This window comes from Mesoplodon densirostris, chromosome 4 (genome assembly GCF_025265405.1).
Source record: "Mesoplodon densirostris isolate mMesDen1 chromosome 4, mMesDen1 primary haplotype, whole genome shotgun sequence".
Taxonomy (NCBI): Eukaryota; Metazoa; Chordata; class Mammalia; order Artiodactyla; family Ziphiidae; genus Mesoplodon; species Mesoplodon densirostris.
In genome coordinates this window covers 160,935,644-160,954,851 of record NC_082664.1, presented here as the reverse complement: position 1 = coordinate 160,954,851, position 19,208 = coordinate 160,935,644, and the positions used below count along the sequence as shown (strand labels likewise).

General features: G+C 41.5%; 1 protein-coding gene across 3 annotated transcripts; it reads right to left on the bottom strand.

Moving 5' to 3' along the window:
* Window positions 1-576: 576 nt before the first annotated feature.
* ATP5F1C (ATP synthase F1 subunit gamma) lies at window positions 577-19,043 on the bottom strand. 3 transcript variants are annotated; one of them, XM_060097589.1, is made up of 10 exons: window positions 18,933-19,043; window positions 11,563-11,597; window positions 10,927-11,058; window positions 7,721-7,925; window positions 6,981-7,124; window positions 6,831-6,895; window positions 5,044-5,199; window positions 4,539-4,635; window positions 1,714-1,750; window positions 577-718 (listed from the first exon to the last, which is right to left on the bottom strand). In XM_060097589.1, the coding sequence occupies exons 1-9, from the start codon at window positions 18,986-18,988 to the stop codon at window positions 1,744-1,746; spliced, it is 897 nt and encodes a 298-aa protein (XP_059953572.1). In that variant the 5' UTR covers window positions 18,989-19,043; the 3' UTR covers window positions 577-718; window positions 1,714-1,743. The 3 variants fall into 3 exon arrangements, with proteins under 3 accessions (XP_059953572.1, XP_059953573.1, XP_059953574.1); XM_060097590.1 differs by lacking the exon at window positions 1,714-1,750; XM_060097591.1 differs by lacking the exons at window positions 577-718; window positions 1,714-1,750 and having other exon boundaries at window positions 4,535-4,635.
* Window positions 19,044-19,208: the final 165 nt, after the last annotated feature.

Sequence of the window (19,208 nt, the reverse complement as noted above, 5' to 3'; positions counted from 1 at the left end):
GAGTAATATAAAGTGTTAAGTGAGAATGGGCTTTGTATTTTTTTATAGTTCTACAGTCTTTTGTAATTCCTATACTACTTTTGCAATAAAAACCCCTAAGCCCTCTTTTAAATAAATAGGAAAAAACCCTGACACTTTGGCATGGCCGACTCGCTGTGTGTAATAGCTCATGCACCTAATCTTAATGGTTATCTAAATGCGAATATGGAGTAAGTATCCTACTGAAATGTTTCTCAGTCCTTGGAAAAGATTTAAAAATTTATTTAGATTTAGTATATGCCTGAAATTCTACACCATGCACGTGAGAAACAGCAGATGACCTGGACAGTGCGTTTGCTTCCCCATGCTGGCTGTTCTATGAAGGTGTGGTGCTCAGGTGCCTGGGCTGGGGTTGTGGCCTGGTGCCTCTTCCACTCTGATCCCACGGAGGCCAGGCTTTCCACGGCTGTTAGGCAACCAGAAAATCAGAGGAGCCTCTTCAACTATCTTCTTAATAAGTAGCATGTTAATATTTTTAAGTGTTTTAAGATCTCATTTGGAGAACTGCTGTTCTCATATAATAAGAAAAGACAGTGATTTTCTTACAGTGAGTCATTTATTGTAAGATAATTTACAAATATCTTGCTGTCTTTACTAATTTAAACAGTGGACCAACAATTTCTTCTGACAAGGACAGCAGTAAGCTAAAAACAAAATCAGCTGGCTCAATCTTCTTTACCTGAAAAATAAAAGTACAGAACAAATAAAAAACAATGTTTTTTTGAAAAATAAAGATGTCAAGAGATAATACATATTTCAGTGGGACTTTAAAAACTGACTCTACATAATAAAATGCTACTCTACACCAGTGGTTCTCAAATTTTGGTCTGGTGACCCTTTCATGAGGTCCGTGAGGGCAAAACTATTTTTTTTTTTTTTTCTTTTTGCGGTATGTGGGCCTCTCACTGTTGTGGCCTCTCCCGCTGCGGAGCACAGGCTCCGGATGCGCAGGCCCAGCGACCATGGCTCACGGGCCCAGCCGCTCCGCGGCATATGGGATCCTCCCAGACCGGGGCACGAACCCGTATCCCCTGCATCGGCAGGCGGACTCCCAACCACTGCGCCACCAGGGAGGCCCCAAAACTATTTTTATAACAATGTTATTTGCCTATTTTATTCTCATTCTCAGGTGCACATGGTGGAGTTTTCCAGAGCCTACGTGACGTGTAATATCAGAACAGAATGAATACAGAAATGGAGAGAACTGAGCTATCCTCTGTGAAGTCAGATATCAAAGCGTTCTGAGACCAGGAAGTTTGAGAACCACTGCTCCTCATCCGCCTGAATTTAATAACTCAAAAGCATGCTAATTCTTTTTTCTTTTTTTTTTCTTTTTGGCCGCACCACGAGCCACGTGGGATCCTAGTTCCCTGACCAGTGATCGAACCCGTGTCCCCTGCAGTGGAAGCATGGAGTCCCAACCACTGGACCACCAGAGAGGTCCCAAGAATGCTAATTCTTTATCCTTACAGTTTATTTAATATATCTAAGAAGAAAAAAAAAGCCCACTAGCATCACCCACATACTCCCACAAGCTGGCTGCTGCTCTAATGGCCTGGCCATCTCATCTCTCAGGGAATCAGTTTCACTGTTGCTGAATTACCTTCAATTCTATCTGACTGGGTTTCTTTTCTGATGGGGTAGGGGAGAGTGCGTGAAATATTACCACTTTACCTCTTGTCTGAGGATGAAACTCGAATTTCATTAGTTCCTGGGTTATTATATTAGAAGAAAAAGACAAACACAAAACAAGCAGGTCAAGAAACAATCCATGCTGGTTAATCATTTACAATTTCTGACTAAAAAAGCCCACTTCCTCACTCACTACCTTGAGTATATCACATAAATACTTACCAAAATATTCCCTTAAAACAGATTCAATGATTGTTATAAAAGGTCATAGACTTGAATCTGGTTAGAAGCAATAAAACCATGTTCATGCAAGTAGGCAGGACTATGAAAGCATACTTTAAACCACAACTTTTCTATAAATAGTGTACAATATATTAAAAAATTTTAGGCTAGCAACTAAATATTTGGTACCTCAAATATTATGGTTTATTCATGCCTTTTATATTACTACCAAAGAGCCAGATGTGTTTGTATTAAAGCCTTTAAGCAGAAGAGCTGAGAGGTTACAGAGCATGCAAGTCCATTCATATAAATAATCCACAGTCAGGCTGCACAGCTAACTTGCAATAAAGGATATAGGCTGCCTTTCTAGAAAGTGAAAACCAGTCAATTTCCAGTTATTTGAGTTCTTTTTAAAATTCTTGGTCTTCATGTCCCAATATCCCTCTCCTCATTTCTCTGACTTTGCTACTTTTCAGCCAAGTCCTCGCATTCCTAGTCAAGAAAGAGCCTGGTCCTCAATTCTGCAGAGGCTGTAGCCTCCATCTATTCCGAGCATTCATTCCTCTTTGCCTGGCTCTCCACATCTCACAGCTCCCGGACCTTCAGAGCGCAGTCAAAACTTTCCCCCAGGCCTCTGCATGCACGCCACCCAAGAAGAAGTCCGCGTGGCTCCAGCAGTAGGAAGTACAGCAAGGAGGACATGAATAATACATTTATTTAATCCCTGTATTAGCCCCCATGTCATAGAAAACAACTGCGTTGCAGGGAGAGTATCGTAACCACGTCTATCAAGCTGGTAAGTGGCAGGGCCGCTCATCACTGCACTGGACTCTGATGTTAAGAGAGCAGTAGAGACCAGGCTGAGAGATGGATTAGTCTTAAACTCACACCTGAAAGCAAAATAAGAGAAGGAAGGCTGCTGGATCCAACCAACACTTATAAAACAGTCTCAACCAGTTTATTTGTGTCTCTGGCATGCTGCCCATTTCTATCCTCCATAGACAAAAGGACCAACTTAAATGTCATCGTAGTGATAAACCTTTCCCTGATTCTTAAACCTGGATTCATTTTTTCACATACCCAATAAAATGTTACTTCTCTCTCTGCTGAACTTCCAGGTCTTAATATATTCATGGCGGGCTTCCCTGGTGGCGCAATGGTTAAGAATCCGCCTGCCAGTGCAGGGGACAGGGGTTCGATCCTTGGCCTGGGAAGAGCCCACATGCCGCGGAGCAACTAAGCCCGTGCACCACACTACTGAGCCTGTGCTATAGAGCCCATGAGCCACAACTACTGAGCCTGCACTCTAGAGCCCACATTCCACAACAAGTGAAGCCACGACACTGAGAAGCCCGTGCACCGCAACGAAGAGTAGCCTCCGCTCACCGCAACTAGAGAAAGCCTGTGCACAGCAACAAAGACCCAACACAGCCAAAAATAAAAACAAATAAATTTTTTAAAAAATGTATATATTCATGGCACGTCATTCATCCACTCTACAAATATTTACTGAGGAAGTATGTGCCAGGTGATGGGGCTACAAGACTGAATGAGACACTCCCTGTCCCAAGCCGCAGAAGGACGTAGACAAACAAAAGGGCAATTCCTAGTAAAAAAGTGTAAGTGCTATGATGAAGGGAAGCACAGGAGGCTGCCCCACTCAAACCAGGAAGGGGGGATTTCTGGAAGAAAGGATTACCCCAGCTCCGTTAGGAAGGATAAACAGAGATGTACAATCAAGGGTGCAGGGGAAGGATGGCATTTCAGGGAAAAAAACATGTGCCACTCAAAAAATATACTTTTTAATTTGGGAGAGAAATGACAAGGATCTGCGTGAAGAGGGCATAAAGGGGAAAGGGTCAAGGGATATTTAGAAGGTAAAATTTACAGAACTTGGTGACCAATTAGCAGGAGGTGAGAGAGAATGAGTCAAAGATAACTTACGACACATTTTATCTTTCAGCATAATTATCTGCATTTTTTTCTTATCCTATTAGCACGTAAATGCCTTGGAAGAAAGGATCACATCCTTTAACACCGTGCCTAGCACTGTATGAGGCATATAATGGGTGTTCAATTTAATAATTTTTAAAACAATTCCCATTATCGTAACCATGGTTTCACAAACATTAACATATCTAGCTAGACAACCAAGACATTTTCTTGAGGAAAGCGGTATTTTAAGAACTCCTATAAGACAGTACTGATACAGAAAACTTAATTTTAAAATTCCTGGACCCTACCACCATTCAATGATCTGCAGATTTATATAAAACCAAAGCCCAAACCAGTCCTGTAACTCAGAAAGCCTGATTTATAATATTTTAAGTTTCAAAGACAGATTTTATAAATGATACTGAATTAATTCACATCCTTATTCCTAAAACTTGAAGAAAGTGAAAGCTAGCAATATACTAATTTCTAAAAAGAAGAAACTAAGCCTGAATATTTCAGCTGAAACAATCAAAATACACCAGAGATCTCATTTTCATCAAACTTGATGTTCTACGATTAAGGAAACAAGATAAGCAATGGATCATTTCATCTTTAACAGACAAAACAAAACGGAAAACTTAAACATGCAAAGGTTAAACTAGCAGGCACAGATGAGACACAGAGTCTGAGGGCGACGCACGGTTACTTACAGAGCCGCAGCACCAGAGATGATTTCTATCAGCTCCTTGGTGATGACAGCTTGGCGGGTGCGATTGAACGTCAAAGTCAATTTGTCAATCATTTCAGCTACAAACAGAACAAAAGATTAGACAACAAGATCTAAACCTGGAAAAGAATACCTTTTTCACTAAGTCATTTATAGACGTGTATTGCTGAATTCAAAAATAAGATTCTGTTTCCTTTTGGGTACCCAAACTGGCCACTCAAAAAATTTTATGAAGGTATTTTTGTTTCTTCCACGAGATACCTTTTCAAAGTACCTGCACACTTACTGCGTACCAAGTAAGATATTACTTCCTTTAAGGCAGAGAATATAATTTTTCTATCCTCACAGAATCGGTGGCAGAGCCCAGGACTAGACCCCAGCTCTCCTGCTTCCTGGTCCACTTCCAGAATCGCTAATGCCTTTTGACGTGAGGGTCTTCATGCTGCTTTCCACAAGGGAACTGTCTCAGGAACATGCTCAGCGCTTACAAGCATTCTTGCTGGCATTGTCCATGGCCGTCATCCTGGCACTCTGCTCACTCGTGGTGGATTCCTTCAGAGAGTAGTAGATGATGTTGGCCAGGCTGTACTCTTGGTAATTCTGCAGCACGTCAGCGTCAATATCATCATATATACTCATGCTCTCTGTTAAAACAAGCCATGGATTTCTCTGAAGCGATACTGCACAAAGACTGATTTAATCAAGACAGCTTCCTAGTATAAAAACTCTTTACAATTACAGAGAAGTCAATGTAAGATTGGTTAAAGGATTCAGTTCTAAAAGCTTCATCTATTTGCATACTATAGATAATAGATTTTCAGCAAAATATGATGTGTAAACAAAGCATTTGATATTCTACTTCAAATGCTTAACTTCATAAAACTTAAGAAGTCCACATTTAAAGTAACAGCACCACACTTCACGGATACAAATCCTTTGGACGGTCTCTAGCAGCGTGCTGGGCACGAAGCCACCCAACAGTCAGTGACTGCGTTTTTTAATAAATTAAGGAAAGAACTGAGACTCGTATAGTGTAATATAAAAATCCCATTTCAGCCATTTGATTATTGGGGAAATCTGTGTATAAGATTATTGGGGAAATCTGTCAGGAAAATAAGGAAGGGAAAGCTTTTCTGAGAATGTGGAAGAGAGGAAGAGTTAAGAGGCTGCTGTGCATTTTAGTAATTAGGCAGTGGAAACGTAGCAGCAGACTTCAAAATTCATTCATTAGTGTAAAGTGCTAAGACAGTACTGGATTTCATCAAATTTAAGATGCGGTGGATTGTAACTCCTATTTTATGTACCATGAAGAAAGAAAACATAGCCAATTAAAAATGACAAGCCACTGACTAGTAGAAGCATCCTAATTTCTAAGACATTAAAATGTAAAAGTTATAGGGACTTCCCTGGTGGCGCAGTGGTTAAGAATCCACCTGCCAAGGCAGGGGACACGGGTTCGAGCCCTGGTCCGGGAAGATCCCACATGCCGCGGAGCAACTAAGCCCGTGCGCCACAACTACTGAGCCTGCACTCTAGAGCCCATAAGCCACAGCTACTGAGCCCATGCACCGCAACTACTGAAACCTGTGCGCCTAGAGACCGTGCTCCACAACAAGAGAAGCCACCGCAATGAGAAGCCTGTGCACTGCAACAAAGTGTAGCTGCTGCCTGCCTCAACTAGAGAAAGCCCACTCGCAGCAATGAAGACCCAACGCAGCCAAAAAATAAATAAATAGATTTATTTTTTAAAAATATAAAAGTTATACACCTAGAACAGGAGAAGTCTAATATACAGAAAGGGAAAATAAAATCAGTTCCTGAGTTATTTCCAGGATGCATCACTGAGCAATGATCACTTTGTTTAAATAGCAAAACAAGAGAACTGAGTTGTTCAACATATATTAGTTGTGAATAGTGTTCAAATCTCTATTCTAGAGCGTCTGTTTTGTGGTTAGGGAGGGCTCCCACACACAGATTGCAAAGCCAATACATCATTCTAGCTAAGTTCTTCAATCTCCAAGGACAGAAATCATATCTAATGATGGCCTTCAATGGATATTTATTTATTTATTAAATTAATGAAAGAATGCAGTAAGAGTTGTCAAACAATGAATGTTTATGATTTCACGGAAGCCACTAATAGACGGTGATAGAAAGAGCCCAACATCATTTTCGTTACTGCTGAAAAAAAGCCACCCTGATAATCACTGTTTTCCTAAATGTACAAATCTCTCCTTTCTATAGGAAAAATACTTGTCATACAAAACCTACTTACCAGCACTTGCAATGGTACCAAGGGAAAAGATGGGCCTTTCTTCTGTCTTGTAGGAGATGACAGACCTAGAAACGGCAAAAGCAAATGTAAATTCCAAAAGTATAATGAACATAAAACATAAAAAAGCTTGCATTTCAACATTTTTCTTGCCTGAATCTGTTAAAGATGATAGACCCTTCATCAAATTCATATCCAGAATTTAACAGTTCAAGGGCAATGACCGACGCATCCCCAAAGGTAGGGGGCCTTCTCCCCACTTCTTTGAATGTCACCAAAAACTGGTTAGAATGAGTCCTACAAGAAAATGAAGAGGTCACATAAAATAGTTTAACAGAATACTTCTGCTGAAAGAACAGAGAACAAGGAAAAAACACTCTCACTATGGATCAAGCTTTTTTGAGGGGGACAGGGGGTGTTCACTGAATTAAGGTGCCCCTAATTATCGTGATTATCCCTTTCCTTCAGCACCCGCCAAGAACTAAGGACTAACACCAGGCCTTTCTTGTCTTGCATTTCTCTCTGCTTTTACTTCTCTCTTTCCAGTCCTAATCAGCTGTCATTCATTTCTGGCACTTCCAGGCTGTGAGAGCTCCTTAGGGTCCTCATTAAAAAAAACAGAAAAACGCCCCCCAAAACAAAAACCCATAGCTTCTGATATTCCTACTGTATTCCAGTTATGGTCTGGAAGAAGGAAAAACAAAAGATAAATAGAAAACAGGGGAAATCTATCCATTCTACTATATTCTGGAAAAAAATTCAAAACAAAACAAAACCTCTGTGTATAAAATGGTAATCAAAAAAAGACACCTTGCTTAAATAAACTATCAAAGAAACTTCCCTGTATTCATTCTTGCAGCCTTTTAAACATAAACAGTATACACTTAAATTACCTGTGAAGTATACTCCTGATTTTATCACCAACTCCAACAATCTTAACTTCTTTCCCAGCTGCTGTGAGATTGGTCGCCTCACTCTTTAAGTGTTTAGCAATCGAGGAATGAATAGCACCACAAAGCCCTCTGTCTGAGGACACACCGATAAGGAGATGTTTCTTCTTGTCTTCAGGCACCTTAATATCAGCCTTTTCATATAGAGCTAAAAAAAAAAAAAGTATGTGTAATTACACTAAATACAGCAATAATCCCTAATTTAAAAAATGATGCCTCAATATAATCAAGTGTCTGTGCACTTATTTCATTTACGATCAGGCTGAAAACCATAAAGGTTTAAATCTCTATTAAGACAAAGGTTCCTAAGGGCCAAAAAGTACTGACTAAAAGAAATCGCTAGCACAATTGAAGAACTTGTAAAAAGGCCAGACTTATAGAAGTACCAACTTCTCTAGACTTGCCAAATTTCTAAAGAACACAGATCTTCAGTGTACAACCAAAAAAGCAGAAAACAAATATTTACTGAAATGCTCATATAATCTACATAGCAAGCTTTTATGAAAACTGTTGACATTAAAATGATGGATGCCATTTTATTTTTTATTTATTTATTTTTGCTGGGCTGCGTGGCTTGCGGGACCAGGGATCAAATCCGTGTCCCCTGCAGTGGAAGCGCGGAATCCTAACCACTGGACTGCCAGGGAAGTCCCTATTTTTGGTATTACTAACAACCTCACATTGTTGGTCTTCCAAGAAGCAGAAGGCAAGAGGTGTTTAAATAAGATAAAATATACATGGAGTTTACTGGGGAAATGCCTGTGAGAGAAAATAGGAAGGAGGTCAGAATAGCCATCACACCAGGATGCCAGTCTGACCAGTGGGAAGAAAGGTGGGGTGGCAGCTTCCTGGACCGCTGCACAGTTGAGGGAAAGTTCAGCGAGGCTGCCAGGGAGCCCCAAGTCTCCCAAGAACACGCCTACCTGAGTATCCCACCTGTGCTCAGGTGCTGGTCAGGAGCAGCCCGTGGGAAGCATGGCTTAGGTGCAAAAACACAGGACGATTCAGCAGCTGTGCTCACTCTAGTTACAAAGTGCATCTTCACGGCTGCCACATTCCCCACTTCAACAAAATTCCTGCTATTGCCTTTTTCAGTATAGAGCAGTGATTCTCAAATTTCAATACCTGAGGACCCTCCATAAAAAGCAGAGAGAATACTCAACTCCAAATTTTATGGAAGTGGAGAAAATATTCCTTTTCAGTCTCTTTTTATGTTTCATATTGTACAGCATAAAATGTCTATTTAAAGTTCTTAAATATTTTAAATGATTAGCCATTTAATATCTAGCAGTTAGTATTTTTTTAGTTTGAAGGACTGAGTAGCTGAATGGCAGCCTTGACTTGAGTTTTTAATATTACACCACAAATATTATAATTAGATATCTGAGCCAATTTCCTTATTTGATAGTTTTGTGGTTACAGAGTTTTGAGGGGAAACATTTATTACACTTATTCATTTCAGCATGAAAGGTGAACAGTGAATGACTTTCACCTTTTCATAGAAATAGGCTAGAGTAATTTATCAACCTCTACTGGGCCGCTAACTAGGTGCTCAGTATTATGCTGGTTAGAGAACAGGACTCAGGAGAGAAAACGGCTGGGGCTGTTAATGACTGCTAACCCTAACCTAGCAAGTCTCCGTTATGCCTCCTAGGAAAAGCGAATATGGCTGGGTTTTTTTGGCTGCACCACACAGCCTGCAGGATCTTAGTTCCCCAACCAGGGATCTAACCCGAACCCTGGCAGTAAGAGTGCCAAGTCCTAACCACTGGACCGCCAGGAAATTCCCTAAATATGGCATTTTTAAAGCAAGGAGCCATTTCCACTGAAGCCTAGTGCCCTATCGTTTTCTCATACAAAAGTTTCTTTAGAGCATGCTTAAAAAAGCATGCTAGGGCTTCCCTGGTGGCACAGTGGTTAAGAATCTGCCTGCCAATGCAGGGGACATGGGTTTGAGCCCTGGTTCGGGAAGATCCCACATGCTACGGAGCAACTAAGCCCGTGTGCCACAACTACTGAGCTTGCACTCTAGAGCCTGTGAGCCACAACTACTGAAGCCCACGCGCCTAGAGCCCGTGCTCCACAACAAGAGAAGCCACCGCAATGAGAAGCCCGCACACTGCAACAAAGAGTAGCCCCTGCTCGCCGCAACTAGAGAAAGCCCATGTGCAGCAACAAAGACCCAACGCAGCCAAAAATAAACATAAATAAAATAAATAAATTTATATATAAAAATCGGATTGGACTTCCCTGGTAGTGCAGTGGTTAAGAATCTGCCTGCCAACGCACGGGGACACAGATTTGAGCCCTGGTCCAGGAAGATCCCACATGCCATGGAGCAACGAAGCCCGTGTGCCTCTAGCCTGCGCTCTAGAGCCTGCGAGCCACAACTACTGAGTCTGCGTGCCGCAACTACTGAAGCCTGCGTGCTTAGAGCCCGTGCTTCCCAACAAGAGAAGCCACTGCAATTAGAAGCCCGCGCGCAGCAACGAAGACCCAATGCAGCCAAAAAAAAAACACTGATTAAAAAAAGCATGCTATAAATGCATGCTTAAAAAATATGAAGAGCACAAGAAAACTACTGCACAAGGTAATTTATATGGAATACATAGAGGTATTAACACACAGATGATACAGATACATCTTTTCTTCAATTTGGAAATAAGCAAATTTCTCCCTCTTTACAGTTGATGTTTAAACATTCCGCTCATGTACTCAGAGTCATTTCCAAGACTACTCAGTCACCTTCCACTGCAGGGCACCCCCTCCCCACCGTGCAGTCCTAAAAGATCACGTCACAGTGTAACAGGAAGAAATCAAGCATTTGAGTCTAATGCACTAAACTTCCAAGTTCTTTTGATGGTATATTTAATAATCTAGGAAAATTTTCAGAATATCTTAAAAGTGAACATGATCACATACAGTGGTTAACAAATAGAGAGGCTCAGATGCCAAGTCACAGAGATGTAGTTATGATTGCACTGGGCTTCAGTTTTTCCTATCTGCAAAGCTGGAGCTCTGACGGTCCCCACCCGCACAGGGCTGCTGTGATAGATGGGGGCCTGGAAGTACTCAGGACAGATGAGTCATGAGCAGTGATCTCTAGGTTAAACGGTACTTCGTAATTTGTGACTGTACTCTACTCTTACCCAAGGATCCTATTCCATACACTCGGGCTGGTTTCAGCTCCCTCTCCGCTCGGGCATATTTCGCTGCTGCTACCATTTTCATAGACTTGGTAATTTTCTGGATGTTTTTGATTGATTTTAGTCGCCTGGTAACTGAGAAATAGAAGTGCAAAGGAGTTACCACTTCATTTGTGAATTTATCGAAATATTTTCCTAAACTTCAAGGTAGAATAATTAGCAGTTAGACCTTCAATTAATAGAAGCTGCTAAACTAGGCTTAATGTTAGAGTACCAATAACTCAGACCTTGTGCTACCTGGAGAGGACAAGCAAAACGGCAACATAATAGTATCAATAAATTATGTATTTAAAACACTAAATGGTACTGAAAATGGCCTTTAGCCACATATTCCATAACATTTTATACACACACACAGTACTTTTTTCTAGTTATATCATTATCATTCTACAAACAACAGAATCAACAACCATGTGTCACCTCACATGGGTCTTTTCCAAAACAAGTTCAATGCCATACACAGATGACATAGATTCACTGTGTCCATTCTGACCAAATACGTAAATGGGCTAAAGCAGCACATTTTTATTTGTCAAAATTTAGTTTTTCTTAATTCACATATTGTGATAAAGTACTTACTATCTTTCAAGGTTGCCATATTTCGAACTTGGATCCTAAGAATAAAGGTGGTAAAAAACATTTTAGTTTTTTGAAAAACAGCTCAAAGAAAAACTTTCAAAGTTGATAAACTGATTTAAAGAGTATCCCATAAAGAAATGATCTATAAGACTCTGAATGTGTGTGTACGTGTGTGCTTGTGTGTGTGTGTGTGTATACATAAATTCCTCAATACTGATACCAAACCTTATATCATCAAAGATCTCATTCTAGGGCTTCCCTGGTGGCGCAGTGGTTGAGAGTCCGCCTGCTGATGCAGGGGACACAGGTTCGTGCCCCGGTGCAGGAAGATCCCACATGCTGCGGAGTGGCTGAGCCCATGAACCATGGCCGCTGAGCCTGCGCATCCGGAGCCTGTGCTCCGCAACGGGAGAGGTCACAACAGTGAGAGGCCCCCCCCAAAAAACATCTCATTCCATTTGATCTAACACAAAGCTTCCACTGAAGTCACAATGGCATTCACACATGCTCTATTCCCACCCCTATGCCTTTGCCTATATTGTCCCTGACTTCCTCAGTTCACCGAAACCTTTTCAAATAACCCTTAGGGTCAACTACACATTCTAACATGACCACATGTGTCAAAGTACAGTTTATTTAAACTGATTCTTAACTTTTTCAACTCAATTCAGTAAGCTCTTTACTGAGCAGCTACTCTGCTCCAGGACGTGGTCTCTGACTACAAGCATACTACTATCTCATAAACAAGATTTATGCAAATTTAGATTTACATGAAATTTACATGAAGTATTTTCTACAGTCTTTTAAAGTGCTGATGCATTAAAGTCAAAATGATATGACTTAAAAGTAATGTTGGTGAAAGATAAATTACGAGAGGATCCTCCTCTTACTGGTGAAGACATGTTACTGAATATATATTATCTTGTAGCTCTTAAGTCCATAAAGTACCTGTGTTGGCCTGGAAAGCTCCATGGGAGAAATAAAGAATCGATACATTTGTGCATAAAGAAGGAGGGCCTAAGGAGGGCATTCCTAGGAACTGGATGTAGTTTTGAAGCTGGAGACATAGCTTGGGTTAATAAGTATAAATATTATTTTATAGGTACTGGGAAAATGATGAATGTTTCTAAGCCCACAAATCAGTTTAGTTTTTCAGTAAGGTATCTCGGATAGCAGTGAAAAGCACAAAATTATACCAAATGTTGATGACATGGAGGCCAAATAAGGGGCTTCCAGACAAGAGAAGGCAAGCACCTGGACTGAGAGGTTGGCAAAGCAACAGGAGACCAGATGTGAGAGCAAGCTGACCGAAAGGTTTCTAATTTAATGACCTAAATGAACAGTGTTGTCATTTAACCAAGAGAGAAAAACTGGGTGGGGGAGATCTCCCTGGAGATAATGAATTTTGAATGCGATGTAGTTTAAAAAACCATGCAACTAAGTGGAAATGTTAACCAGGTCTGGGAAACATATGAGGTATTGAGATTTGAGACAGATCTGTAACTATCAGTAGACATGGTAGTTGCTGCCAAAAAAAATAAAATTAAAAAGAAAAAGAAAGAGAATCAGAACGAGAAGCAGGGGGAATACATCCTCATTCTATAAGGCCAGCATAACCCTAATACTAAAACCAGATAAAGACCTTATATAAGAAATGAAATTTAGAGAACAATATCTCTCATGAACCTAGATGCAAAAATCCTCAACAAAATATTAGCAAATGCAATCTAACCATGTATTAAAAACAGTTATACACTACGACCAAGTGGGATTTATTCCAGGTATGTGAGGCTGGTTCATCATTCGAAATTCAAATATATAATCCACCACATCAACCCACTAAAGAAGAAAAATTATATCATCAATAGATGCAGAAAAAGGATCTGACAAAATCAAATGCCGATTCATGATTAAAAACCTCTCAGCAAATTAGGAATAGAGGAGAACTTCCTCAACCTGATAAAGAACATCCACAAAAAAAAACCCCTAAGGTTTAATGGTTAGAAACTAAGAGCTTTCCCCCTAAGACTGGGAACAAGACAAGGATGCCCTGTCTCACCACCCCTACTCAACACTGTACTGAAGTCCTAATTAATGCAATAAGACAAAAAGGGAAACAACACGTATACAGGTTGGGAGGGAAGAAATAAAGCTGTCTTTGTTCATAGATGACATGATCAACTACATAGAAAATCCCAAAGAATGGCTAAAATTAAAAAAAAAAAAAAAACTGACAATACCAATGACGGCAAGGATGTGGGGTAACAGGAACGCTCACTGATCACCAGTGGTTATACAAAATGGTATGGCTACTTTGGAAGATGGTTTGGCAGCTTCGTACAAATCTAAACATAGTTTAAACATATGATTCAGCAATCATACCCCTAGATACCTACCCAATTGAGCTGAAAACTTATATCTACATGACAACCTGCATTCACATTCCTATAGCAGCTTTATTCATGACTGCCAAAAACTGGAAGGAATCAAGATGTCCTTCAATACATGAATGAATGGATAAGCAGACAGGTGCATCCATACAGTTGGAGCAGTATTAAGCAATAAAAATAAATGAGCCATCAAGCCACAAAAAGACATGGAGGAACCTTAATTGCATATCGCTAAGTGAAAGAAACCAGTCTGAAAAGGCTACATACTGTATGATTCCAATTATAAGACATTCCAGAACTGACAAAACTATAGCAACAATAAAAATATCAGTGGTTGCCAGGATTTTAGGGAGAGATTTTTAGGGCAGTGAAACTATTCTGCATGATATTGTAATGGAAGACACATGTCACTATGCATTTGTCAAAACCCACATAAGTATACAACAAAATGAGTGTCCTTAATGAAACTATGTACCTTAGTTAATAATGCATCAACACGGGTTCATTAATCGTAGTATACACTCCCCACTAATGCAAGATGTTGATGACTGGGGAAAATGTCCAGAGTGGGGTGTGGGTATATGCAACTCTGTGCTACTCATTTTTTCTATAAATCTAAAACTGTACTAAAAAACAGACTAAAAAAAGCCTATAATAACTTAAAAATGCAGGCTATAAGATATGATGCCATTTTTGTGATTCTATGTGTTTATATGCAAAAAGTAAGTCTGAAAGTTCATAACCAGAACAGTTATTTGTAAAAAATCTCTTGACTTATGTAACTTACTACTGGTATTACTCAGCCATGGACAAAGAAAAATAAAGAAAATAAGAGGAAGGAGACTACCTGGAAAACATTAGGTTTGGTTTTTTTTTTTTTTTTTTTTTTTTTTGCGGTATACGGGCCTCCCACTGTCGTGGCCTCTCCCGCTGCGGAGCACAGGCTCCGGACGTGCAGGCCCAGCGGCCATGGCTCAAGGGTCTAGCCGCTCTGCGGCATGTGGGATCCTCCCGGACCGGGGCACGAACCCGCGTCTCCTGCATCGGCAGGCAGACTCTCAACCACTGTGCCACCAGGGAAGCCCTAGGTTTGGTTTTAATAGTGGATCCCCCAAAGGCAAAGATAAAAGCAGTCAAACACTGACAAGCTCTGCTAGTTCAGAGGGCAGACTTATCGACATAATGACCATCCCATGAACATTTTTTCATCATGGCACTTGAAAAGTAATATTTTGGGATGATTTTCTTTTTTTGGAGTAACTTTTTTACCCAGACATTCTAAATTTAGAGACTATAAAGAGTGGCACTGGGGGCTTCCCTGGTGGCGCAGTGGTTGAGAGTCCGCCTGCCGATGTAGGGGACACGGGTTCGTGCCCCGGTCCAGGAAGATCCCACATGTAGAGGAGCGGCTGCGCCTGTGAGCCATGGCCGCTAAGCCTGCGTGTGCGGAGCCTGTGCTCTGCAACGGGAGAGGCCACAGCAGTGAGAGGCCCGCGTACCGCAAAAAAAAAAAAAAAAGAGTGACACTGGGACAGTATGGTCTTAGGCATGCACTCCAATTTAACTGACACAGGTTTCTAGTCAGAGCACGTCATATGGAACAAAATCTGAACTGCATGCCATATCTGGATGAACACAGAATGTTCGGGTCTCCACACGTATCCCAAGTGAGAGGTATGCAGGAAGATACAGGATCTTTTGTGATTCTTTCTGCTGTGCACACACCCTAATTTCCCCAATTTTGAAGTACTCTCATGTTTAGACTTCATTTAATTCTAAACATGTCTATCTGTGTCACAAAGTTATTTTTTAAGTACAATTTGAGTGAAAAATAACCACGAGCTGATCTGAACTCTCTCTAGCGACAGACTGCTCTACTGAATATACAGCTTTTGCAAATGAGAAGATAAAGGAAGTTCTTTCTGTGTCAGTTTTGTGTTCTGGAAAATGGCATCACATCCTGAAAAATTCTCGGGAGATTATCTGAGAAACTAGAAACACGTCAAATACAGCAGAGGGCAAGTTGCACAGATAGATGGCGGACTACCATGATCTACTATGATCACACAGCAGGTTCGTGGGTGAACTATGTATCATTCAAAGAAATTACAGACAGCTTGAATGAATTTTAAGGAGTGTATAATGCTGAATAATATAAAAATTAAGGAAGAAGCAGCATCCACTAATTCCTAAGGAAAAGAAAATTATGAAGTATGTCTAATTCTAACACTGAATGCCTGGGTGAAAGTCTGACCCTGGCCTCTCCACCAAGTGACTCCCCAGAACTTTATCACCAACCATGACACACAATTCAGTCTTGTTAGGCTTCTAACCTTCTCACATTACGTTTTATGTAGAACGTGTATGTATACATTCGTTTTCATTTTTCAACTGATACATCTGGATCCTCACAAGCATTCTTCCCACTGTCCTTGGTTCTTTACAAATACTGATTCACTTAATCCTCACACCAATCCAATGAATGGGGTACTAGCATTACCCCCACTTAACAGATGGGGAAATGGTACAGAGACACTGAGTAACTTGCCCAAGGCCACACTGCCAGGTGAGTGGTGGTCAGGATTCAAAGCCGGACAGTTTGGCACCATTCCATCAGGTACACTACAGGCTGCTGCCTTACGTTTAAAAGTAAATATCTGCTACCTCAGCCTCAGACGATGGCCTCTTCTCTCCCCTGAAATGCAACCTCTCTCCCTTTTCAGTGTCCATAGTTCAACTTACGGCCTACTGGTTTCCTATTATAAAATAGTTCCATTTTAGACAATGTGGAACACTAGAAAATAGAAATGTATTTCCCCCTGATTTGAGATAGAAAAATCACTCTTTCCCACCCCCAAATTTCTTATTTCCATTTTCTTAAATACTACTTTAAAAAAAGTTTAATTTCCAAAAATTTAGGGTATTTTACTGACACCCTGAACAATTAAAACAACTTCACTGTAAGTGTAATTAAGCCTAATGTTTAGTTAATGTTGGTATGCTAAACCTCCTTGAAACCAAAACTATAACAACAAATTGCATTTTAGAAAGCTTTCAATAACCAAAACACAACCAAGGAAATGCCTCTTTCTGGTTCTGCAAAGACAAAAGTATAATGTATTTCCCTTCCAAATTAATTCTGTGGCATGTGAAACATTAAGATGGCTTTAGTTTCTGAATTTGAAAGGCAATTATAGGGAGTGGAAGGGAAAAGGCAGAAGAGGCAGGAAGGCCAGCAGGCACCCAGAGTGATGCAATGTATGAAAAGGAAGAGGACACAGTCTGCCTTCAAGGTGGAAACTGACGTTTGATGACTATTCATAACCTAACAATTTAAAACCAACACTCCAAAGGGAGCAAGGTCAGGACTTCCACATTTATTTGCTGACTGAGGTTCCAGTTTAAGCCCCACCCCACGCAGTAGTTGTCTCAGACCCAGCAAGCGCTTAAATGCTTCTTTACTAAAAGATCTTCAAAAGATCTTACAGGTTTTTTAAAAGGTATTTTTACAGTTTTATGTAATGTATTTGGTCCTCATTTCAGAAACTGTCCATTTTTAAAGATCAACTTGGATAACTTAAAGTTCTAAAAATATTTACAGATAACATTAATGCACAGCAAGATGTTCCCATCTAAGGAAGGACAGCTGATGTTTGCAGAGCGCCACTGCATGTGAGGGACTGTCCCACAAAGCTCACCAGGATCATGTCGATTTGTTCACCACATTTTAGCACTTTCCACAGTGCCAACTTGGCGCAGGGCAAGCACCCAACAAATGTGCGCTGAGTGATTAAGAAATGGGACAACCTATACCAGTGAGAATCCAACTAATGGGACTTCTTACTTCCCATGAATCATCTTTCAATATTAGGGGAAAGAAACTCTGAATTCCAAGGCAAATCCACCAACATTTGTATGTAGGTTTTTCACATCGGATTTAATTACTTCATTAAGCTGAACATCTTTTAGTGTTATAAATGTTTTGCTTAATGAACACATACCTATGTTAATTAATGCTTTATAGTCCCTTCTCATAAATTAGGTACAAAAATCTAGTTTAGTGGGGTGGCTCCTTAGAATTCTCCTTTACTGTAAAACCGGGGAAGTGCTACAGTCTATAGCTAACCCTTTGGCACTGTATCTGAAATTCTTCCAGACTCTGTCTAGCTGCAACACATCTCATCCTATTATAGGGTACCATACAAACCAATGTTTGTCTGCCTATTCCTAGGCCTTCTAAGATGCTTTTTCTGGGGGTGTGGGGAAACCAATGTTTAAAATCCCTAAAACTTGCATGGCAGTGAACAGATGACGCATAGAAGTCCATCTATCTCCTCCTCGGGGCACTGGGACGATGTCATAACCTTGCAGGGTTACTGATTCAGCAGCACAACGGTTTCGAGATAGTGTAAGGTCTCTTCCGCTTCCTCGCTAACAGATATTTAAGGTCCCCTTTGCAACCCACAAGGACACTTATTTTATACACTTGGGCCCAGCAAAGCGCCTGCTGCAAGGTCGCCGCTTAGTTCGCGTTGTGCGTTACTGCGCTCTGCACCGGAGAGTTTCAAAAGGCGTCAAGGACAAAAAGCACACCTTAACCTTCCGCTGGACCTTCCCTGGGGCCCTCCCCTCTCCCACTTTGAGGGCCCGGGTAAGGCCTCCCAGAGGCTCGCCGCCTGGCGCGCAGCAGAGGCTCCCTAAGCATTTATTTAGTAGCTGAGGGGATCCAAGACTGCCCTGAAATTAACTGGGCCCAAGGCCCCACTCTTGAGGTCCCAGATGAGCAATCCTCGTGGCCCTCACCCCGCCCCAGCCCGCCTCTGGAGACGTGGCGCGCCCTTCCCGGTTCCGAGCGCTTCCTGCAGCCCGGGCTCCGGGGCCTCTGCGTCCGTCCCACTCGCCTCCACCCGCTTCCCCTGCCCCCTGCCTGAGCCCCTCCATCCGTCGCAACCCTCCCGTTCCCACCGCGAGCTGTCATACCTTTGTGGCTGCACGGCCCAGGCCAACAGCCCTGCGAGGCCCGCCGGGGGAAACATGGTGATACCGATCCTCCTGAAGGTCGGTCAGACAGACCTCACCGCGCCTGCGCGGGAGCTGCCCCACGCGCCCCGCCCACTCCGTGATCTCATTCAGTCTCGCTTCTTCCCGCAGGATTGAACGAAGCCTCGCGAGCGTTGGGGAAGGTGGTGCCCAAGTTTCCGAAGCCCCACCTCCTTCCGACTAGCCGAGGGTATTTGTCCTGCCCACTCCCGCCAG